The sequence below is a fragment of the Chanodichthys erythropterus genome, chromosome 7, assembly GCF_024489055.1.
Source record: "Chanodichthys erythropterus isolate Z2021 chromosome 7, ASM2448905v1, whole genome shotgun sequence".
Taxonomy (NCBI): Eukaryota; Metazoa; Chordata; class Actinopteri; order Cypriniformes; family Xenocyprididae; genus Chanodichthys; species Chanodichthys erythropterus.
In genome coordinates this window covers 4,068,745-4,093,742 of record NC_090227.1, presented here as the reverse complement: position 1 = coordinate 4,093,742, position 24,998 = coordinate 4,068,745, and the positions used below count along the sequence as shown (strand labels likewise).

The following is a 24,998-nucleotide window of genomic DNA, read 5'->3' as shown; positions in this document are numbered from 1 at the left end:
GTTTAACCAAGAGAAAGATCAGACCTCTGTCACTCCACCTGTCTGTCTGTCTGTCTGTCTGTCTGTCTCAACATGGAACTGTAAACAACACCTGCTGCTAAAACAACTAAAAATACACCAAACAACTACTGTTTGCTTCATCATATCCCCCCAAAAAATAGATAGATAGATAGATAGATAGATAGATAGATAGATAGATAGATGATAGATAGATAGATGATAGATAGATAGATAGATAGATAGATAGATAGATAGATAGATAGATAGATAGATAGATAGATACTAATTTACTAAACATAAGCCAATATTTCCATGTGAAATGTACTGAGCTGTAAGTAAACAGATGTGTGTGTTCATCCTCCACAGACAGACACACAGCGTGGGTGTGACAGACACCGTGTGCCACACCCAATTCTTGCTGCCGAATCAAAACACACACAGTCACACACTCCTCCTCACGTTAGAACGACACACGAGAGAGAGAGACAGACAGGCGGACAAGTGTCGGAAAGAAACCAATCTGCATTAGGAGGCTAAGACGAGAGCGCGTCGGGATTAAACCGTTAGGTGATTATGTCGCCTCAAACACAACATAACCAATGCACAACCTCATGACCTGAACACAACAACACAAACGGCTGAAAAATTCACACACTTCATGTGCGTCTGTCAGGACTAACCTGGATGCCATGTATCACAGCTCCGCTGCACTCTGCACCACTTGGAGCGAATGAGAGATGGATGGATGGAGACACAGAAGATGGGGAGGACATTCCCAAACGGATGAAGGATGAAGCAATCGGCACTACTGCTCTGCCTGCAATAGTGTCTCTCCCTCTCTCCTCATGCTTGCAGCAGCTCTCTCTCTCTCACGTCTAAGAGATCAGCGCTTGGAAGATGGCTATGTCTCGCACACTGTTTTCGGAGGCGGTGTTGGAGAACGACAAGAGAGAGAGAGAGAGAGAGAGAGACTGAGAGAAAAGCTAGAGGAAGGTGAGAAAATGATAGAGACAAAACCTAGTGTGAACTAGAGCCAGAGAGAGAGAGAGAGAGATGCATTCTGGTGGCTTGGCGCTGCGAGCCGTTGGCTTGTTAATTATTCAGTCTTGATGAAAGAAACAGATCTGACATCATTCGCTTTCAGTTCACTTTACAGACCTCACACACACACACACACACACACAAATTCACAAGCAGGCTTAAAAACACTACAAAACACACTGTTGATAGAATCTCTCTCTTACATTTGTTTCATATAAAATGAGTTCAGTTGTTTCATACAAAAAAATCTACTTTTGTACTATTTTCAACAAGTTTTAATATTTTAACTAATTTAATTAATTTCAGTTTTAATTTAATAAAAAGTCATGTAATCAAATAAGCAGTAGTAACATATTTTCTAACTCTTTTAATAAATACAAGTACACATATTTAAAACATATTTTTCAAGGTAAAAAAAAAAATACAGATATCTATGGAAGCTTGTTTCCACCACTAAATAAAAAAATAAAAAAGGCAATTGCGAATTTGTATCTCACAAGTGTAAGATAAACTCACAATGGCAAGTTATAAAGTCCAATTCTGAGGGAAAATAAACTTTTTTCTCAGAAATGCGAGTTAATATCTCACAATTCTAACTTTAATTTCAAGTTTAAAATTCACAATTCTGACTTTATAACACAATTGCGAGTTTATATCTTACAATTCTGACTTTATAACACATAATTACGAGTTTATATCTCACAATTTTGACTTTATAACACATTTGTGAGTTTATATCATACAATTCTAACTTTAATTGCAAGTTTAAAATTCACAATTCTGACTTCAAAACACAACTGTGAGTTTATATCTCACAATTCTGACTTTATAACACATAATTGCAAGTTTATATCTCACAATTTCGACTTTAACACAATTGTGAGTTTATATCTCACAATTCTGACTTCATAACACATAATTGCAAGTTTATATCTCACAATTTTGACTTTATAACACATTTGTGAGTTTATATCATACAATTCTAACTTTAATTACAAGTTTAAAATTCACAATTCTGACTTCAAAACACAACTGTGAGTTTATATCTCACAATTCTGACTTTATAACACATAATTGCAAGTTTATATCTCACAATTTCGACTTTAACACAATTGTGAGTTTATATCTCACAATTCTGACTTCATAACACATAATTGCAAGTTTATATCTCACAATTTTGACTTTATAACACATTTGTGAGTTTATATCATACAATTCTAACTTTAATTACAAGTTTAAAATTCACAATTCTGACTTCATAACACAACTGTGAGTTTATATCTCACAATTCTGACTTTATAACACATAATTGCAAGTTTATATCTCACAATTTTGAATTTATAACACAATTGTGAGTTTATATCTCACAATTCTGACTTTAATTGCAAGTTTAAATTTCACAATTCTGACTTTATAACACAATTGCAAGTTTATATCTCACAATTTCGACTTTAACACAATTGTGAGTTTATATCTCACAATTCTGACTTTAATTGCAAGTTTAAAATTCACAATTCTGACTTTATAACACATAATTGCGAGTTTATATCTCACAATTCTGATTTTAATTGTGAATTAATATCATGCAATTCTGAGAAAAACAAAAAAAACCCCTCAGAATTCCGAGATAAAAAGTCACAATTATACCTTTTTTTTTTTTTTTCAGTGGTGGATATTTTTTTGAGTATTATGAGTTATTTTTTGTCAGGGGTGAAGGGTTTTACCACTTGACATGTAGACCTGAATAAACATGCTATTTCATAAAAATGTTTATTTATTTATTTGCAGCATTGATGTCACATGATAAAAAAAATGGCTTCCTGCATGTTGGTTGCATTACAATAGTTGCGTCCCAAATGACACACTATACACTATGCACTTATACACTATGTACTTGTGCACTATGCACTCATCCATGTAGTGCGTGAATTGTATGAGGTTATTTTGTCATTTAACAATGGAGTCCGATCCTCCATTCCCCTCTGCTACGTAATTAAAGCTGTGACAGTTGAGTGCATGAAGTGTCCAACATTCCACATCTCATTTTTTCCGTTAATTTAGTGCACCATCCGGGTATTTAAAGTGTACTTTTTCTTTTTGGAACTTTCAGTGCGAACGCACTACTGCACTATTTATACTTAAAAACGTCATAGAATAGTGCACAAGTACGCGAATTGGGACGCAACAAATGACTTTGATGTGGCAGACAATTTTTTATTTTTTTTTCAAATACCAATACTAATTATTCTTTTCAAGAAAAACAATGGGTAATTAAGTAACAACAACAACAACAACAATAATAATAATAATAATAATAATAACTATTATTGTTATTATTTCACATATTAAGATAGGTAAATTTCAATTATAATCACGTACGATGAGCAAAAATAAACAGATCTACCAGAACCAGTGAAGGGATTCTCATATCTCTCTCTAAAGCCACAAAGGTGTCAAATTGATCTGAACTGAACAGAACATCAATAGTGATTTATTATTCCTGAAACTGATTGCCTCATGTGGCAATAAATTAATGGCAATAAATTAATGCACAGACACACTAAAGGCAGGTTTTCCCATTCACTTAATTTAAAAAAAAAACATTCAGCCTCTTTTCCAAGATGCAACACTGCAAGTAAGCAACACTGGAGCGCTGCAGAAAAAGAGAGTAAACATGAAAATTCGACAGTTTTTACACAAAACTGTAAAGGTACGTGTTTGTTTGAAAGTGTTGAATCTGAAGCATGGAGACACTGTTCTGTTGCCAGCTGCCTTTGTTCTGTTTACAACGTTGTCATGGCAACCCGGCCTTGGCAGGACCCGGCTGGGTCGGAAGTTCCTGGTGACGTCTGTCATCATAGCCATATCCATGGTGACAGCGGCAGACGTTCACATACAGGCTCAATGCTAGACTTAGCTTGATGAGGTGTGACACAAACACCAACAACCTCTAACACAAACACAAGAAGCCCACACGTGGATGCACAGCCTTACACAAACACACACATCAATGATTGTGAGCTCAGACCGGCATAAAACCCTCCCACAGGGGGCGCTCTTCTGAAACATCACACTCGCTGGAGAAAAGCCTAATATATAAAATATAGGGATGAACTCAAATCTTACAGGCTCCAAAATCTCGCTGACTTCATATATATGTACTGTTTTCAACACTGATAATAATAAGGAAAGTTTCTTGAGCAGCAAATCATCATATTAGAATGATTTCTGAAGGATCATGTGACACTAAAGACTGGAGTAATGATGCTGAAAATTCAGCTTTGATCAGAGGGAAAAAATTACATTTTAAAATTTTAAAAACATTTTACAATATTACTGTTTTTCCTGTATTTTTGATCAAATATGCAGTCTTGCTGAGCATGCGAGACTTCTTTAAGAATGTTTTAAAAAATAGTTTGTGTGTACACTGAAAAAAAAATGGTAACCTAAAAATGAAATAAAGTAATAGTATCATGTCAGTGGGAGCAATGGCCAAGTGGCTAGAAAGATCAAACCATGGCGGTCAACCCACATCACTTTAATTACCTGCCCTTTCTCTAACATCTCAGAATCAGTGCGGTTCTTTGAAGTCAACGTGTGTGTCCGTATGTCCAAACAGGGACATGTACGGGATGGTTCAGAAGCCTTGAGCTACTGCCATTTATGAGCAAGATCACTCCCATGGGATACAATGGATACTTCAGCAATGCCAAGAAAAGTGGCCTCCATTGGCAACACCATGCAATCTCATTGGCTGGAGCAAACTCAGCACTGATGATGTCACACAATGCCATTTAATTCAATCAAACAGCCAAATGAATGGCACAGAGGAAACCAAATCTATCTTTGTGACAACTTGGAGTCATTTTAGCTCATTGGAGCTGGTCAGCTGGGTTCAGTTACCAGTACAACAGGAAACTAGTTCAGTAACAGGTGGAAAACAGCCTCTGTTCGTCACACTAGAGTGCTGTACAGAACATATCTATAGTATTGATCGGAAAGCATCTCTTCACTGTGAAAAAGAAGTGTGCACTTGCAGTGTACTTCAAGTCTTAAAAGTATATTTAAAATACTGTACCTGCAGATAATATAATATAAACAAAATAAAAGGACACTTAGGTGTATTTTAAAGCCCCCTTTTAAGTGGGGGTATAATGCTATTTCATGGATTCTGACTTATTTACACTGTTAAAGAGTTGGGTTATCATGCTAAACTTGGCCAAAGTTTCAAAACACAAGTTGGATGTATGACAGAGTATTTCTGTGCCAAAAATACTCTTCTTTGTGCAGGCACTTCTCTCGGAAGGGTGCGTGCTCACACGTCGACCAGAGAAAGAGCAAGAGCTCACCCATCAATGCGCGTTCGGCTTTATGGAAGTCGTCAGCAGCGCTGCACAGATCACAGGACTTCACAAAGTCAACAATGTCACCAAAGAAGTGTGTTTTTGGTTGTGAGGGAAAGATAACCTTGCTTCCCAAAGAACCCAGTGTTCAGTGGAGCTGAGAGTTTTGTGCTCATGCATTACATTAATGCGCTCTTGACGCTCTTGTTATTAAAATAACCATAGAAACTGTTAAGTTTTTATTGGTTAAAATAAATGGAGAATATCTCGTGTTTTTCCGTGGCTGCTTGAGCCCTCAGGATCGGCGCTTATGGTTTCATAAACAAGGCCCAGTTCCACGCTAGGTTTTTACAGATCGTTTGAAACTGAAAGATGGAGCGGTCACAGCGATAATGATCCCATCCCAGAACCGCAGGTGGGGAGTAAAACTGCTTCAAATGTCTGTTTTGTTGGCAATAGGCGCATAAGTGCATATAATGTTAACAACACAAACATAGTAAATTCATAAATTCATCATTCACTATACGCTATATTCATTATAGTGATTCAAAAGTTATCCATGGATAACGCGATGGTGTATTGTGTGTGTTTAAATACATTTGCTTAGCTGACCATTGATAGCTTGCAGCCGATCTCTACGCCAAAGCTGCGCGTGCTCGTGACGCTCGTCACTCTTTAGCTCTGCTCACACGACACGCCTCCAGGCGCTCGGCTGTTTTCAGAGAGACTCGGCACAGTGTATGTATCTTTTATAAATATGATAAAACTAAAGACTTTTCGGCGATATGAAGGATGCACTACTACTCTATATATACTCAAGATTAACATGAGATTGGCAAAAACTGTGTGTGATACCCCCCTTTAACGAGTATAAGTACACTTTTGAAAAGTGCACTTTGTAATACTGCCAAAACAAAAGTTTTATTTTAAAGTGCATTTTGAATCATTATGTTTTAATATTCTTTTATCATGCTTTAAAGAAGTACGTTCATTTTGATGTGTTAACTAACATAGAAAAGCACATGCAAATTGCTTGATTGTATAGTGTGTTAATTGGATATTACTAGAGGTGTGACAAGACAGTCAGCTCACGAGATGAGACACGAGACTGAATTCACGAGAACGAGACAACATTTTTTTACACAATATTTTAAGAAAACAACAGAAATTACATGAAAATATATTTTAGTTGAAACGATTGTCAGTACATTTGACAGTACACTTTAAACATATTTCAAAGACAATACAGGTAATTATGAAATTACGTATAAAGATGTCACAACTAATTTCATTTAATATAAATTTAAACTATAATACATTTTTATTTAACTGTAAATAACATTCAAGTAAGCGTCCAATTACATTACATTCAGTTCACACTTAGGTAGTATTTTATTTCCATAATAATTACTCTTTTTACTCTTAATTATGTTGAAGCGTACTTGTTTTTCACAAGGGTTTATCATTTTTAATTATGGCAAACCATGTGACCAGCAGTGAGTTACACAACACAGGCGAAATCTGAAAATGCTCCTGACAGGTTTAGCAGTCCTGCATGTGACAAAAGCTTTGTGATGATATTAGGAAAAATGATGCAGGTTTCTTTCATAAAAAAAGCTCAATAATCTCTGCAGATGGATGAGAGTTAGTTATAGATAGTCAGTGGAAACCATGACTCATCATATAAAAACATGAACAGAAGGTGAACAATTTCGAATATATTGTGCAACCCAATATAAAATATTCTTTTTATTGTTTGGTACATGAAACATGGAAAAATAATAAAAATAATGACCAATTAGGGCACAAAAAGAAGCATGACATGTTTAAACTTCTGAACCCTATGAATAAACACTCTAATGCTTTTGTGTAACGCTCACTCAGGAGAGACGGCGTAAACAAAACAATGACCAAAGGAGGAGAGGAGTTAAAGAACATATGAAAGAAAGGAGGTGAACGAGTAAGCAGCAACGCCAGGTCTTGTTCTGCATCAGTGCAGCTATTGATAATAGGGACTGATTCCTGATTGATCACATGACAGTGCTGTAAACAACACAGTGACCTCATTAGTGCTCTAGAAGGCTTGTGTGATCTAACACGTCCCGTGGTGGAAGATTAGGAAGCGTTAGAGCATTTCCTGCCACATTAATACACAAAAAAACAACACAAGCACGCAATGGTTCAAAGTTCAGAACAGAATGGAAGGGAAAGGAGGCAAAATAAATACAAATTGAATCTAGGCCAGTTGTGGTGCATTTCCTCTTCTTCAAATATTTAGCATATTTATTGTTTCAGTGCATTAAGTTTTTAATCTTGTGCATTAAGTTTGTCTAATCTTTTTTAATCTGTCAATATTATCATTTTACGACAAATGTATGGCAAGGTTTTATATAATGGCATTCACAGCTGTAAATATTATATAGGTTGTTTTCATTTGATATTAATTTTAGTTTATGTTTGCAACCCTGTTAACATTTTAATTTATGTAATTTTGTTATTTTCTAGCACTAAACAAACAAACAACAACATAAAACACAATTAAATAAACAAAGTATTAACATTAATTAACTCTTTCCCGGCCAGCAAAAGGGGACCTATTATGTAAAATTCACTTATACATGGATACATAAAAATCCATCCACTCCTTTTTTTTAATCCCCATACAACCTCAACAGTCTCATAGAACACGCTGTTTTCATTTTCTGAGCAATGTGATGTCACATTGCTTAGGCCACGCCCATGACTGCTGACATACTCTGCCCTATTAGCATAGACTCCGCCCTGAGTGAGTTGTACACAGTCCGCCATTGTCTCGACACTGGAGCAGCTGTAGCTACAAGAATGTCTGCTTTTGAGCAATTAACCATTCGCAAAGACCCGCCTCCTTTAGTTACTGTTACTATGTCCGAAAAGCCATGCCGCTCTCACGCCACACATCATGTTCTCAAACAGTGAAAAATACACTGCGGAGACACTGACAACGCGTCGACAGACAAGACAGAGCAGGTTACTTATGATGTGAAACAATCTCAAATTTCAAATTTTGTATTTTTTAAAGAAATTTTAACATTAAATACCATTTTGTGGCTCTTTAATGTGTCGTGACAGATTGCTGTAGCGCCTCAGATCAAGTGGCTCATGAACCGATCATCTGTTCTTACTAGTTAATTTATATCGTCAAATAAACATGAATGAACCACATCTCAACCACAGAAAGACATCAGTACACATCATTTTTCAAGTTTAAGCCCACCAACGTTAATCTGCTAACTCCCCCGACTGCTTTGTCGGACAAAATGGTGGATTTGGCATTATTATAGATCGCCTGTCAATCAAACTCCCGGCAAAGAGAATTTAGGTGTTTTGTTGTTTGGCGTAAGAGTGAACATAACAGTCTTCATTTACTCCCGACATTTGAACCACTGAAGACATAGTGGATTAGTTTTGTTTTTGAAGGGCCAAAAGATCAAATATACACATGCGATTTCTGTTCCTGCTGTTTACGTTCACAGACATAAACGACTGTGTTTATGTGAACTTTGTGTGTTTTTGACTTAACCTTTGACAGTTTAAGCACAATAAATTGTGAAAGAGAAGTTAGTTTATTGCTCACGAGATGTGCCGTCTGACTTTCTGTATGTGTGTGTGCTCAGAAAATTATAAATTTGAAGTTTAAACTGATACAGCTTTAAAACGCAAGTAGATAATAAAACTTTCATGATGAAGAACTGCACTGTCCGTGATCATGATATAGATGATAATCAAAAGCAAGCAGATGTTTTGTTAGTATTTGGCATGGTATCCGATGCAGGCAGAAGTTGTGATCATGGAAAGGGGGCGGGGAGCAGCAGCTCATTTGCATTTAAAGATACATGCATGAAAAAGAATGTTTTTGCTTACACTCAGAAATGGGTCGTTAAACATGGTATATTAAACAATCTGTGAGGTATTTTAAGCGGAAACCTCACAGACACATTCTGGGGACATTTGGGACTTAAATTACATCTTGTATAAAGGGGCATAATAGATCCCCTTTTAAAAAAAGTTGCTAGCCACCACCAGCATTTTCGATCATTGTCACAAAACCCCCAGAATATTTTGTTGTATGAATATCCGAACATGCTTCAGATGCCTCTGCTTTTAAACAAATAACAGCAAAAAATGCATTCTAGCTTCATAAAAAAAAAAAAAAAAAAAAAAAAAATCAACATTTTGAACAAAAAGCTGAGAAATTCGCATTATTGTCAAACGTACATAAGCAACGCTTCTATCACTTGTTTCTGCTTATTTTTTGCCTGTGTTTTGATCCGGAGATTCTGTACTCTTTCAGAAGATGCATAATAGCGCCCCCGACCATATAAGAGTGAAAACACGGATTGCCAGAAAAAAAATCTGTCAGTGGTGGGGAAAGAGTTAATATTAAATGATTAAAAAAATAAATAAAAATTATGCCAGCATGGATTACAAGGTTGCACATAACAAGGCTTCAAACAGACTAAATAACTTTATGACTAAATGTCAGTTTATAGTTGTTAAAGTGAATATAAAGTGTTATCTATCTTCTTTACTAATAACCAATGGTTGTAGAATCTCTTCATCCACTTCAACCATGACACAATATCATAGAGAACTAAAGTATGGTTCAAGATCATGATTGTGCGTTTAGTTAATTAGTGTTTAAGAATCCTGTCAATCAGTCTATAATAATGATACTCCATGGTGTGCTGCCCTATTTAAGAGCATGACTGAGCTGTCATTTAGACAGGAAGAATAGGGAAGAGAGCAAGAACATCCCTAGGGAAATCAGAGTGATAAAAAAAAGTCTTCCAGTGCAGGTGACAGAGTGAGAGAACAAGAGAGAAAGAGATTAATCACGCTGCTTCGGTCAGAACCTACTGCTGGGTTTTTGGAATCACAAGTCTGTGTTGATTCCGAAAGAGCAAGGTATCTTCGGACAGAGCGGAATCTGATAAAGTTCTCAGTCATTATCAATTAGAAGGAGATCCAGACGTGCCAGAGAAAACACAGAAGATACTCTAATTATACAAATGACCATTTTAAAGTTTTCCAATACATTTGCTTAAGATCTGCTTTTCAGTTCCTGTGTGGACGAGCTGCACATGCAGATGCTCCGGTTAAATCTGACAGCCTCAGAGGACTTGTATAAAAAGCACACTGTCACACACCTGACACACTTCTAACCCGCTGGACGGATCTTAATCAAGCTAACCCTGCAACTGTGCGAAGTGAGCTGAAGTCAAATCAAACTTTAAGCAATGACAGAGTTTAGGGATGAGAGTGTTTTTAAGCGTTCATACATCAGGAGAAGTGATGGGAGTTTTTAGGGAGCTTGTCTCAATTGTTTTCTTAAAATCCCGTAAGAGACACAGAATGAGACAACTGTTGAGTAAGAGTATTGAGCTGTAAAATGAATGATATTATAGTTTAAAGCCATGAAGGGCCGTCAGTTACAGTGATTTTATTATGGACAAAGTATGTCCATATTTTGTTAATAAAATAAGCTTGTTATTATACAATTTAATTTCATATACAATTTGTTAGACAAAGTACACAGTTACATTTATCATTTAGGATGCATATTTTATTAATTATACATTTAGATTATTATTATTCTTAAATATTTTAATACATCAATAATAAAAATATTAGTGCATTTAATGTTTTTTTTAATTTTTTTTATAATAAATCTAACAAATATAACCCATAGAAGATCATTAAATTATTATTATTAGATTTCTCATAAGGTGTTTTTTTTTAAGAAATAGTACTAATAATACTTCTAATATCTGAAAAAGACACCCAGGAAACAACATTTGTCATAAGTTTAACTGTAGGTCACGAATAACTGCATTTTACAGTGGTTTCTACTGTAGCATATTAAATCCAATGAATTCTGGAGATGATATTGCAATATGCGACTTCTGATTGCAGATTTTGGTAAACAGTGTGAGAAATAGTTGAGATGAATGAGACTAAGTTGTTTTTCTGAAAAACTCTGATGTTTTTGCCAATTTTTATCTCAGTTTGATCTGATTAAATCCAAAATGTAATCAAATAAGGTGTTTTCCGACAGGTAATCTGGACTTGAAAGAATCTATTTGTGATGAAATTGTAATGCAATGTTTTTCTCAGAATAAAAATCTGATATTTTGCCTCAATTTGTTCTCCATTCAGAATCAGAATCTGATAATGTAATATCTTTTCTTATGGGACAAAGAGGGGGGAAAAAAACAAAACAAAAGGGAATGAGCAAAAGAGAGGAAAACTGGGAAAAGGACAGCCAGCAATGCGAGAGGAAGCTGGCTGCACGTTGCCGCTCGTTTCTCCTCAGCGCTTCACGCTGTGATTTGTGGCTAAAAATATCCAGCACATGACTGAGTCGCATTCACAAACACATGCACAGGACGGGAGGGGAGGGGGGGGAAGAGACAGACGCAGAGAGGGAGTTTAGGAACAGGGGCACAGGTGCATAAAAGAACAAAAGATGGGGAAAAAAGGAAAGGGAGTGGAGTTTGGAGGAGCAGCGGAAGAATATAAAAAAGGAGGGCGGCACTGCAGTTGGCTGCATGCCACGACACGTGACGGCAGCCACAGAGAGACGCGAGGAGACTTTACAAAATATCAGGTCCAGATGCACCAAGGCACAAAGCATCTCCGATGTTCCTCGGTTAGAAAAACACTCTAGTTTTCACGAAATCGGGCTTACCAGGCGAGTTTGAAGCCTCTCATTGGTGCGGTGCTGAGAGCGTGTTGGGTACGGCGTCAGGTGGCTGCGGCCGGCGAGGCTGCATGATGCTGATGAGCAGCCGCTGAGGAGAGAGCGTGTCCCGCTGTACCGTCCCATTCAGAGAGATGATGGTCTACGTACTCACCTGAACTAACTCTAATACTAACGGGACGTCCAACCTTCCAGACGGTCCCATATAAAGCAGCAGGACCGATCCTCTCGCGGTCACCAAACCTGTGCGGAAATAAACTCTGTGCACGGTGTGGTGAAGCTGAAGTGTATGTGTGTGTGTAGGCTCACTCGTGTGCTCTGTCTCTTTCTCTCTCTCATCCCCCGCTGCAGTTAAAAGCTGCAGTCGCTGAGCCGAGAGCGTTACTGAGCATGCTCATCGCAGCCTTTCCTCTCCCTCCCTCGCTGGCTCTGGTTTTCTCAGACGTACGCGATTGTTTGGTTAGCTGCGACTGTCCCCTCTGGCGAGCGGAGGTCAGGTGAGGTGGGTTTGTGTCGTTCACTGGGGTGTCTTCTGGTCTTTGGGGTGGGAGATTATGAGGACCTGTTGCCCTCCCGTCAGCCACAATTAAGTCTCCATCAGTGGCTAATCTGTTAATGCACATATACTACGGCTTTGCTGCTGCCTTGCTGCCTACATAGGCAGCTGCCTTCTAAGACTACATCTACATTAATTAGTATACATTTGAAAATTCGTCTTTTTCTGTACGTTTTGGCATTCCATCTACATTGAGACACCGTTTTTGTCCTGCGGAAATGAAGCTTTTTGAAGACACTCTCCCAAGTGGTTACATTTGAAGACTCTCTTTTCGCTCTCCAAAATAAAGGTTGCAAAATTTTTTATTTTTTTTTTGCAATTATTCCGTAGAAGAACCATTTTTGGCTTCCCAAAGAAACCGTAAAAGTCACTGGCGGATCCAGCCCCTGAAGTGCCCCTGCCCTGTCACTCATGATCGCTGATCTACGTCAATAAAATGAATAAAATCACATGGCGTGGTCAAAAAAAAAAAAAAAAAAAAAAAAAAAAAAAAGGTTTAGAGTACATATTTTTATTTTATTTTATTTTATTTTATTTTATTTTATTTTATTTTATTTTATTTTTTTATTTTATTTTATTTTTGGAACCCAAACACAACAAATTTGCACAGAAGCTTTTTTTTCTTCTAATGTTGTTTTATATTGCAGTGTGTGCATTATTCTTAATTAAGAAAAAAATAAATATTGAAATATTTAAGCTGTTATTATAGTTTTGTTTTATTGCAGATATTGTAATACTGTAGATTTAGTTTTTAAATCCAGAAAGTGCTTCAAAAAATTCTAAATTCACAAAGTGCTTAGGGCTTTCAAAAACAGTCAATGAACAAAGTGCTAGAGCCAGCAGCAAAGGAAAGAAGTCAAATATATATGCAAAACTCAATTAATTTAAGAGTTGCACATGACTTGAACATTAAACTTGGCCCCTCTCTGTAAAGCGTGGCTCCATTGTGGCCCCTGCTTTTAAAAAATCCTAGATCCGCCACTGTTAAAATAACCTTTTTTTTCTTAGTGAGAAGAACATTTTAAAAATCTAAAGATCCATTTTTCACGATAAAGAACCTTTTGTGGAACGGAAAGGTTCCATTGATGTTAAAGACACCAAAATATTTTTTCCCCCCTGAGGGTAGCATATTTTTCCAATTGTTTTCAATGGAAGTGCCGACAGCAAGACGAGGCGCTTAGCATCTATTTCACACTGAGCATCGAGCGCTCAGCATTCCCTAACAGTTGCCGAGAGTTAAAGAATGTTCAACTTTGAGTAAAATGCAGCGCTAATCACATCCTCCACATCCTGCTTGTACAACGATAACAGACGACAACAACAAGCATAATAAAACAAAACAATTTCAAACAAGAGCCAGAGCAAATACTTTGCATTGTATCGACATTTTCATATAAAAACAATACAGAAACAAACTAGCTGTGAAATGAGGTACTAGTAACACTTCCGTGGGTATTCCGTATCATAGGATGCAAAGCGTTTCAACTGAAAAACACTGCGCTGCAACACAGCCAGGCGTTTGCAGCAGAGCGCCTGGCTTTGGTGGACACACGGCCTTATGCTAAAGATAAATGTTACTTTGTACAATCTTCATATTACATTCCTGCAAAGATGATAAAATTTTACTTGCTGTCCTGCTGCAAATCACGAGGGCAAATGCGCTTTAGACTAGGGCTGCACAATTTGTTGAAATTAAACCGCACACGGTTTGACAAAGGCTGTGATTTTTTTATAAACAGTTTGTCAGTGAAGCACGGCTCTGTGATCAATAGTAAATGCTGCTCCATCTGAAAGCCAGAGGGCGCTCTTGCACAGAAACTCAAAATATGCCCCGCAGAAGTACGATAACCGCAACCCAGTCTCATTAGAAAAACGTACCTGTGGGAATGTTTTCGCGAGTTGCAAAATACGAATACGTACATAATACGAATCAAAAACACCAATACGTACATATCACTGCAGTTTCGATGTGAAATGTCCACTGAGTGGCGCTAAAAGCATATTAATTTTTTTTTTTGCTGGAACAGATAAATGTGAATATAGTACGTTTTTATGACGTTGGTTTTTATACAAATCACCGCAGTTCTGATTTGAAATTTGCACTCCATTGCATTTTAAAATAACATCCCACCAACACTACACCTAAACCTACCCGATACTGTTAACAAAAGCAAATGTGACATAAAAAGCATCCATAATTATGCCGTTTTAGCTCGTTTAGATCTCTCTGAGCTTTTAATTTCCAACCTTTTATTCAAAAACAGAAATGACCTCAGAACGTGCAAAAACAGGTTGCTCTTTTAACATCCCTGAGCTGTTAATGTAATAAAAAACAAATGGACTAACACATAAAACATACACATGTATGCTTTACATCTGCCAAATAGGGCTTTTTTTTTTTAAATAAATTGCACAAAAAGATGTATAATTTTGTTTAGCTTAAGATGACCAAGTGCAAAAAAAACCTTTAAAATATATTTATCAACAATAACCGATATGGACAAAGCACAGAATAAATACATGACAACAGATCAGTGTTAATTTTGACAGCAAATTTTGATTTAGTTTTAGTCATGGTCTTTTGGATTTTCACGTTCGCAATCGAAATGTATGCCACTGATAAGCATTGTAAATGCAGTATTACAGTACACATACCAATTAAACGCGCAGGTCTCCTCTCGTGCGTCCTCCTCACTGGATGAGGCAATATCACTTTTGTTTCGCTTTCAGATATCTATTTTATAGATGCCATCAGTGCTTTCATCTTTCTAGATATAATTACCAAAATCAAAGCAGTCCATAAACCTTAAATCCTCAAATCCGCGCGTCAACCTGATAGATCAGCCTCCTTACCTTGTCAAGTGGTCAAATTCTCGGTTTATGAATGGACGGTTTGGCTTGATTGACATTCGGGCATGATTTATATGCCATCGACCTGTCCTAAAATGTTAGCACGCTTTGATCGATTGTTTGGAGATCGCGTGTTTCTCCGTTCGAAGCACATTTCCTGTCCTTCACATTCGCGACAAAACAGTTGATTATTTATGAACGAAAGCGTGAAAAAACGTGAAAATGGTCTCATTTGAAAGAAAATATCCAAAGCTAAAAGATGATATAGTGTGACTGATTGAAGCAGCCCGTATCAAAAGTGCGGGGGTCAATTTCTGTCTTTTCAAAACTGCGGGGGTCCTGACAACGGCACGCCTGTTCAGAACAACGTTACGGGTCTCTCCGATGGTCTTTCCTCTACCTCCGTTCTGCTATTTATTTATTTATTTATTTTTGTTCCGATCTGCTTCTCGCTCAACCACGCGTTTTTATACTCAAACATCTCCGCGTCTCATCGAGAGGCGTAATAGTCGCGTGACACAACGAATCGATAATGAAATTCGTTGCCAACTCTTTTGATAATCGAATTTTATCGATTTTATCGATTCGTTGTTGCAGCCCTACTATTTTGATTAAAAACAGGTATGCTTAAGCATTCTGTCCTTTTTAGAGTCACATCTTATGACATACAGTAATGTCCTGTTTTTGGTTCGTTTACATATCTTGGTCCGTGTTGCATTCATATTTCAGCTCAACCCACAAGAGTTTGTTTAGAAACAGCGTTCACACTTATTCAAATGAAAAACATTAACAGAGCAATCGCACAGAGTTTTATTTAATCAAACCAAACCTGGCAAGTGTGAACACACTAGAGGTCTGCATGGGATGGATTTGTATGTCTATAAACTATTTTTTTTCCAATTTCCACACACAATGCTTCAGATCTACAGACTTGCGTGCGGTTATTGTTAGATAATTATATTTTTCGGAAGCCCACGAGTTGTTTGTTTCTCCCACTTCCCGTGCACACCTTCTGCACTCAGCGATTCAAAACTTGTCTCAAAATTCTGTTGCATCAGGTCCCGCAGATCTCGAGGTCATGCCGCAGGACTGCAGATATCCTTAGTCACAGTCTAGAGCCTTGCATAAGTAATTTAAATCCACTTTGCCTTGTCTTTTCATGGATAAGAAATCTAAATGCAAGAGCGAAAACAAAAGAGATGTGCAATATAGAGTTTGACAGAGACCCACACTGACTGGCACAGCACGCTCTGACCTATCACGCACACAGCAGCTGTTCATGTCCTGCGGTGGTACTAGGGATATGCAAAAATACACGTTTTCAAGATCAGCTAGTCGTGATGTTGTCTGCACAGCCAGCTGACCAATTAGCCTTAAGAAACACTGTATAATTAGGCTGTCATGTCCACCTGACAGTGATCAGACACATTTTTTAAGAAATGTATGGACGCTAAATGCAGTTCCATTGGCTAATGGGTGGATAAATCAACACATGCTAAATAATACAGAACCTTTAACTGCACAAACTATCTTAGCCATCACAAAACAACAGGCTAAGCTGTAAACACTGTTTACAGCAGCAATTTGAAGTCTGACAGTAATTGTCTTGGAATTTACTGTGGAAGACAGTGAATGTGTTACAAAATCATTACTCTAATGGCTGTAGCGGCGATGCTATAAAGAGGACGCGTTTAGAGACTTAATCTTTGTAATGTTGCAAATATAACAAGCTTCATTTCTTTTCTGAAATTCACAAACACAGTATGTGTTTTTCATGACATCTTCAGCAAAGGTTTTAGCATGGACCTGTGTATGGTGCTTGGTGAAATGTAATGTAAACCCATGAAAAAAACTATTATGAATCTTATTTTAAACAATAATTATCAATGCTGTTAACACAATATATATATCTATATAGTCCAACTAGTCAACTAATGACAAACTCTTTAGGAAATCTCACGAGAAAATAAAAAGCACACAATCTATTGCTGTTTTATATCTATTTATTCTACTTACGTCTTCTGCAAAATCACTGTGAATATATTGTGAACACATTGTCTACATGTTCAAAACTATGGTATTATTATGGTACCATGTCCTAAAAACTAAACCATTATTAACTTAAAAAAGTAAGTTACCTGGTTACCTTAAAATTTTGAGTTCACTGAAATAAAAAATTTGAGTTAATACAATGAAGGCGATTGATTTAATCAACAGAAACTCAAAATATTATGTTATCTGAGCCACATTTAATTATCAAATGAAAAAATGTTGTGATAACAAATCATGAAAATCATTTTTTACAGTGTGTCACATGGTCGCATTTTTCGTAAGTGTCTGAGCTACTGTGTTTTTCCTCTTCAATATTTATGTTGTTATTATTAACTAAAACTATCAAAATAAAGCTTAAGTAAACTAAAATATATTTAAATGAAAAACTTGATAACTAACTGGAATAAAATAAGTTTAAGTTGAAGTACTAAATTATAAAAAATAAATTAAAGCTATATAAAATTATTTTTAAAGGCAGCTATTAACTTTATTAACAACTTTTATTTTTATTAACTAATAAAAATAATAAAATCAATAAAATAAAACAAATAACAAAATTAAGTAAAATTAAAATATAAATATATAAAATAACACTGGTTTATGTCAGTGATATTCAGGTATTTTCTGTGTCGAGTGTTTGACAGATACAGACTTTGTTGATGCTCGGTTCAGACACACAGCTTGATGTTTCTGTTTATGACACAGTTCTCATAAGGAGCTTAGCACATACTGAAGAAGTCACACTCTTTCCTGGAAAATGGCCACAATTCCTGCACAAAACCAGGAATGAAAATGGGTCAGGGGTGAAAAAGGTGACATAACCCCTCTAGGGGGGTCCGGGGGCATGGTTCCCCGTAAGAAAATATTAAATATTCCATATTTTAAAGCATCAATCTGATTCATTTTAAGATACTTTTTTGCCAACCTGGGGAGAGCTGGAGAAACTTAACTTCAGCCATGAGTCAAAAATTATTATGGCCTCCTTACTAAGTATAGAGGGTATGCACGTGACGTCACCGTCGACCGTTACGACTGCGGTCACGCCCACTGAGTGGCAAAAGACTGAAGGGGCTCGCACACCGGACGCGAAGCTCAGCGCCTCGTCACGTCTTTAAAATCCGAACGCATTGTTTGCTATGAGTGTACACACACCGGCGGCGACATTCAGCGCCTGTCCGCGGCACCCAGCTACGACTCAGAACAAAAAATAAAACAATGTGTTCGTATTTGAAAGACGTGACGCGGCGCTGAGCTTCGCGTCCGGTGTGCGAGCCCCTTGAGTGGCAGCATTGGTTTTCAGCGTGAATGTCGTGAAAAACACGCAAAACACATCCAAAACGGGAAAGAGCTTTGTGACTGACTGTACAAATAGCTTTGAAACAAAACCTGATGTATATATTTAAAAACTGCAACGATTCAAACCAAAAATCAGATTTCTGCGAAACTCAAGTGTTCTGAGAAGAAACATGGCAAGCCGGAAGACTCTAAAGGGGCATCTCAATTTGTGCACTATTCTATACTGATACAATTTACTATTTAAGTGCAAGTAGTGTGTTCACGTGTATATAAGTTTGGAGCAGGAATAACTTCTAATCTGAACAACTGGTGGAATGGGTAGTGCTTGGGTATGTGTATTAGAGGCACTAAAATTAAACCCTACAGCCTTAAAGAGTCATAAAAATGGTCCAATTGGTAGATGGCAGTACAGAAACACTTATTGCTGTAATCAATCACATCATTACCTATGATCTGGAGATAATGTGATATGTAGATCACAGTCTCCTGCAGTAGTGAGTGTTGTGGTGCTGATTGGACAGCTCCTCACAGAGTAGAGACTGCAAAAACACTGCACATCACTCAGATATGAGTCTCAGTTGAAGAGACACACAGATATGATCTTAGAGTGTGCGTACGCTAAAATCCAAACCAACGTTCATATTTATTAAAATGGTTTTTGATGTGGAAAAGTGACTAGCGCTACGTCAGGTTCTAAGCAGACATACGCACTTTTTCTTGAGGCAGGTATTTGGAAATCTAAGCAATTCTTGTCACTCACCGTTCTCAAGTAAAGGATTTGGATGATGGCTGGTTACCTTTTATATGCTAATGACATTAAGTAGGCAGCATTTATAGAGCGGAGATCTGAAGCCATTCAATTTCAAGGTAATTTCTGATGTATACATTTCAAATCTGGAAGAGAGGTGTATGCATGTTTTTTGTGCAAACGTTTGTTCTCAAAATTACACGTACACACATTTGAGATCGTAAGATCAAATGTAGAATGGTTTCTAAGCAACATTTTATAAATGAGGCCCAAGGAGTCTGGCTGGGTTTCCCGATAACGTTGTCTCTTAGCGCACTATGAAGACTCTAAAGGTAGACCTTAACTAAAGATGTACCATTTCTAGGCGTGTTCCCCGAACTATCCCTTAGGAGGTTGCTTAAGGTATATCTTCTTAAGTGCGACGTTACCAGGTGCTGTCCATAGCGGCGGTGCTGAATTGGTTGATATCGATGGTTCGAGAATCGATTATTCACTCTATACAAGAGCTGCTTCACTGCATTATGTGAGAAATCAGTGTTCTTTATAAAAAGAAGCACTTCAGAAGTAGAAATTGCATTTATCAGGACTCATGGTATGTTATAAAAGTAATCCAAACTGCAAACTAAATCTATATTGTAATTTATCTATATTCTGGGGGCGTGGAGCCCCCATCAGTGTGAGTTTAAGACCGATATTTAGAACAAAGTTTTAATTCCATGCAGCTGACAGACATGTAGGTATCGTGTTTATATCGTTTGTTTCATTTTTTATTCAAAATATTCACAAACTTGTTAACTATATCATGAATTTTATGATATATTCCAATTGTAAAATATGTAGAAGTGAATGTGTTTTGTCGCGCGATGAGTTTGCACAACAATTCAGAGCTGTCAGATTTACAAAATCTTCCCCGAAATACATAAAAGTATGTGGCCCGTGAACTGAGAGAAGAATAGAGTAAACCTTATTGTTTCATACACAATGTGTATCTGATATGAATAAAACACTTTGTCAAAATTACATCAGTGTATGGAATTTGATTTTAACAAACTAAAAATGTATTTTTTATGCAGTAGCCTACTTAATTCAAATGTGTATTTAAATGTCTGAAACCTAAAATAAACCTGATGAGGTTAAAAACACTGAATTGTTGTGATACATGACAAGCGATGAGCGTCTGTCTCTGGATCAGCGCTAAAGCACATTTGAATTTAGCAGTGAATCTTTGCATTTTATTCTTTGCCATAATCCTAATCAAACACTGGGTGTATTACAGCTTCAGAATTATATTCGTATTGACTGACAACAGTGATAAGGTATAGCTAAGAGTGGTCCAGACCAACCTTACGGAAGCATGATTTACAGAAGTTATACTTAACTAAGAACGTTTTGGGAAACACGTACAGTATTAATGTTAAGGTAAAGCGTAGAGTTAAGAAGGTTTCGGGAAATCCAGCCCAGATTTCCATCTTGACTTCTTGTTTTCCAACGTGGCATCCTAACTGAAATGGAGCCATACAAGTGACTGTGTGTTACTTATTGTATTATTAGCTAAGCAAAATGCATAAAAAAAGTGATCAAAAGACCAGTTAGTTGGCTAAAATTTGGCTATTTTGAGGTCTGTCCATTTTTTTTTCACTGACATTATACTGGCCACCAGATATCTTTATTGGCATTGGCCATTGAATAACTTACAATATCATTCAAAAGTTTGGGTTTAGTAAGATTTTGTTTTGTTTTTTGAAAGAAATTAATACTTTTATTCAGCAAGGATGCATTAAATTCATCAACAGTGACAGTAAAGACATTTATAATGTTACAAAATGCTATTAATTTGCTGTTAATCAAATAATGATGAATAAAATGTATCAAGTAAAATATATTACTAAAATATCAGGCAGCACAACTGTTTTCAACATTGATAAAAATCTGAAATATTTCTTGAGCATCAAATCAGCATATTAGAATGATTTCTGAAGGATCATGTGACACTGAAGACTGGAGTAATGATGCTGAAAATTAATATATGATCACATGAATAAATGATATAATACAGTATTTCAAATTTTATTGTTTTTGCTGTTTTTTTGATCAAATACATGCAGCCTTGATGATCGAAAGAGACTTCTTTCAAAAACATTAAAAAATCTTACTGACTTCAAACTTTTGAACAGTATTGTATATCAGTGAACCACTATAGAAAACGCACAGCACACAAATATTGGGTGAAATATTCTGTTTTTAATAAGACTAGAATTTTTAATCAATATTTTCCAATACTGAATTAACTGCATTTATAGAAAGCATTTCTCTTGATTCATTTTGGATGATTTTTTTAGGGTGTTTGCAATGAAATCTGGCATTGTTTTCTCCATTTAAAACACATGCAATGCTGCTTTAGAAAATGGCCGTGGTATCTTCATATTTGATTCATTACCATTTAATGCAGTTCCAGGTCTTAAAAAAAACTTTTGCATGGACATATTGATTTATTCACAACATGTTTCATACATGTGACTCAGATGATCAATAGCAGCACATATGCTGCAGTCTGGGAGTGCATCGATCCTCAGAGACCACCTCCACTTTCACAAAAGGGTCTCATATATGAATGTAATTGTGATGTGGAACAAGCAATTTTTTTAAAACATGTACATTTCTGCAACTTTCTCTCCCTCTCTGTCTCTCTCTTTTGGACACACCCTGCGTAAGGGACCATTGTGGATTATTTTTAGAGCTGCATAGGTTGATCAGTGGCAGCCAATGAGAGGTGAGCATTCACTGTCAGCTGACCGGGTGACTGTCACACCAGTTCAGTGTCATAGTGAGGATGTGTGGTGGTATGCGGTAATCCCACCTTCTGTAAAACACACACACACACACACACACACACACACACACACACACACACACACACACACACACACACACACACACACACACACACACACACACACACACACACACACACACACACACACACACACACACACACACACACACACACACACACACACACACACACACACACACACAAACTGCTCTCTCTCTCTCTCGCTCAATAATCCTTATGGAAAATCCCCATGTGGAAGTGTACACACAGCTGAGTGGGGTAAAGGTGAAATAAGAACAAGAATATTTATTATTCTGCTAAACGGCCAATCAGTGGCAGCCCTGATTAGCATTTTCTGACCACATAAGACACAACATGATGTCGAAGCTCAGAAAACAGGTTCGTGAGAAAGCGATGGGGAGGACGGATGAAAGATGAGGCTTGTGAAGTCTGTCTGGCCTTTACAGCAGCTGTGTGGCATTTGCACATCTGTATGATCTCCAGCGTCTCAGAGAGCGAGAGATGAACTCCATGGCACTACAATCAGATCTCAGTAAACACTGAATTCATTGTAGCGCATGCTAAAAATCCAGACTGCTATTGCTACTTATAGGGATTTGAACTTACACTTCATGAATGATGCCTCAGCTGAAAACATATTATAGAAGACAAGAATATTAGCTCTTGCGGTGAGCAACTGCAAAGCAACACCCGAGGAACCACATAGCACTATAGCACAATATATTGGTACCATATTGATTATCAATCGATGATACATGTTTATATTTATGCAGCTGTTTAAAGGTTTGAGGTTTTTAAGATGTTTTTAAAAGAAGTCTCTTCTGCTCACCAAGGTTGCGTTTATTTGATCAAAAATACAGTAAATTTTTTTAAATATTATTATAAACAATAATATATGTTTTCTATTGTAATATATTTTAAAATGTAATTTATTCCTGTGATGTAAAGCTGAATTTTTCACATTCATTTTTCAGTGTCATATGATCCTTCAGAAATCTTCAGAATATTTTTTCAGGTCTCTTTGATGAACAAAGTCTATAAAACAGCAATTATGTGAAATATAAATCTATTATAAATGTCTTTAGGGTCACTTTTGATGAATTGAATAATTAAATTAAATTAAATAAAAGCACTTTTTCCCCCACTTTTTTAAAAGCACTTTTTTCCCTCAAAAATATCATACTGACACCAACTCAAAGCTTAGGGCCAAGCAATAACAAAAAAATAAAACCATCTCGAGATTAAAGTTGTTAAATTTTGAGAAAAAAGTCGAAATAAAATGTTGAGAATAAACTTGTTAAATTATGAGGAAAAAAAATAGTTAAATTTTGAGAAAAAAAGTCAAGATAAAATGTTGAGAATAAAGTCATTAAATTACAAGAAAAAAGCTGTTAAATTTTGAGAACAAATTCGTTAAATTATGAGAAAAATGTCGTTAATTTTCGAGAAAAAAGTCGAGATAAAACGTTGAGAATAAACTCCTTAAATCATGAGAATAAAGTCATTAAATTACGAGAACAAAGTCATTAAATTACGAGAAAAAACTCATTAAATTTCGAGAAAAAAGTCGAGATAAAACGTTGAGAATAAACTCCTTAAATCATGAGAATAAAGTCATTAAATTACGAGAAAAAAGTTGTTAAATTATGAGAACAAAATCGTAATTTAATGAATTTGTTCTCATAATTTAACGACTTTTTTCTCATAATTTAATTACTTTATTCTCAACATTTTATCTCGACTTTTTTCTCGAAATTTAATGAGTTTTTTCTCGTAATTTAACGACTTTTTTCTCGTAATTTAACGAGTTTATTCTCAACATTTTATTTTGACTTTTTTCTCAAAATTTAACGAGCTTTTTTCTCATAATTTAACAACTTTAATCTCGAGATGGTTTTATTTTTTTATTATTGCTTGGCCCTAATCCTTTTCCGTACAAAGCAAATCTCAAAATGACTGATTTTAGTTTTTAGTATTTGTTTTTAATTAAATTTAGACAAATTTATAGAATTTTAATGTTGATGATGAATCCCTATACAAAGGAACAAAGCAACCAGCTCTCATTGTCGCTTCCTTTGCCATTTGTTTCCAGATATACTGCATTTTAAATCTCAGTCCCCAGTCATTGTGGCATCTCCCGACGCTCAGTGTGATTCAGCCCTCTTCCTCTTCATCGCCTCCTCAGTGTCATTGTGTTTCCCTTCTCTCATCATTATCTATGTAAAGAGTTGAATTCGCTTACATTCACAAGGTCGTATAGAAACATGAACTTGTGAAAGAGGCAGTGCTTCGTCTAATACACAAACAGATGCTCTCTCTATAAAAGCTGTATATTTATACATGACAAAATTACCAATATACTGAGTAAATAATGACTGTGACAACTTAATTAACACTCATTTTTATCTCTCAAATAAAATAAAACATTTTTAAAAATCCACAAAAGATCCACAATGATTATTTTATGAGTAAGAATATCCCAAACTGATCGAGTAAGTGGCAGATATGAATCTTGTTTC

The 24,998-nt window shown here is 36.3% G+C and overlaps 1 protein-coding gene across 6 annotated transcripts in view; it reads right to left on the bottom strand.

Moving 5' to 3' along the window:
- The window catches only part of gramd1bb (GRAM domain containing 1Bb), a 123,398-nt gene that overhangs the window by 49,061 nt on the left and 49,339 nt on the right, over positions 1 to 24,998 (bottom strand). The window contains exon 1 of one of the 6 annotated variants that reach the window (XM_067389636.1): positions 12,112 to 12,434. The exons of 4 other annotated variants lie outside the window; for them this stretch is intronic. Coding sequence is in view for 1 of the 2 variants with exons in the window: in XM_067389637.1 (XP_067245738.1) it covers positions 681 to 691 (11 nt within the window). In the remaining variant the exon portion in view is untranslated. Of the gene's footprint in view, positions 1 to 680; positions 733 to 12,111; positions 12,435 to 24,998 lie in introns of those variants that run through there. One more of the 6 variants, XM_067389637.1, reaches the window with a different exon arrangement.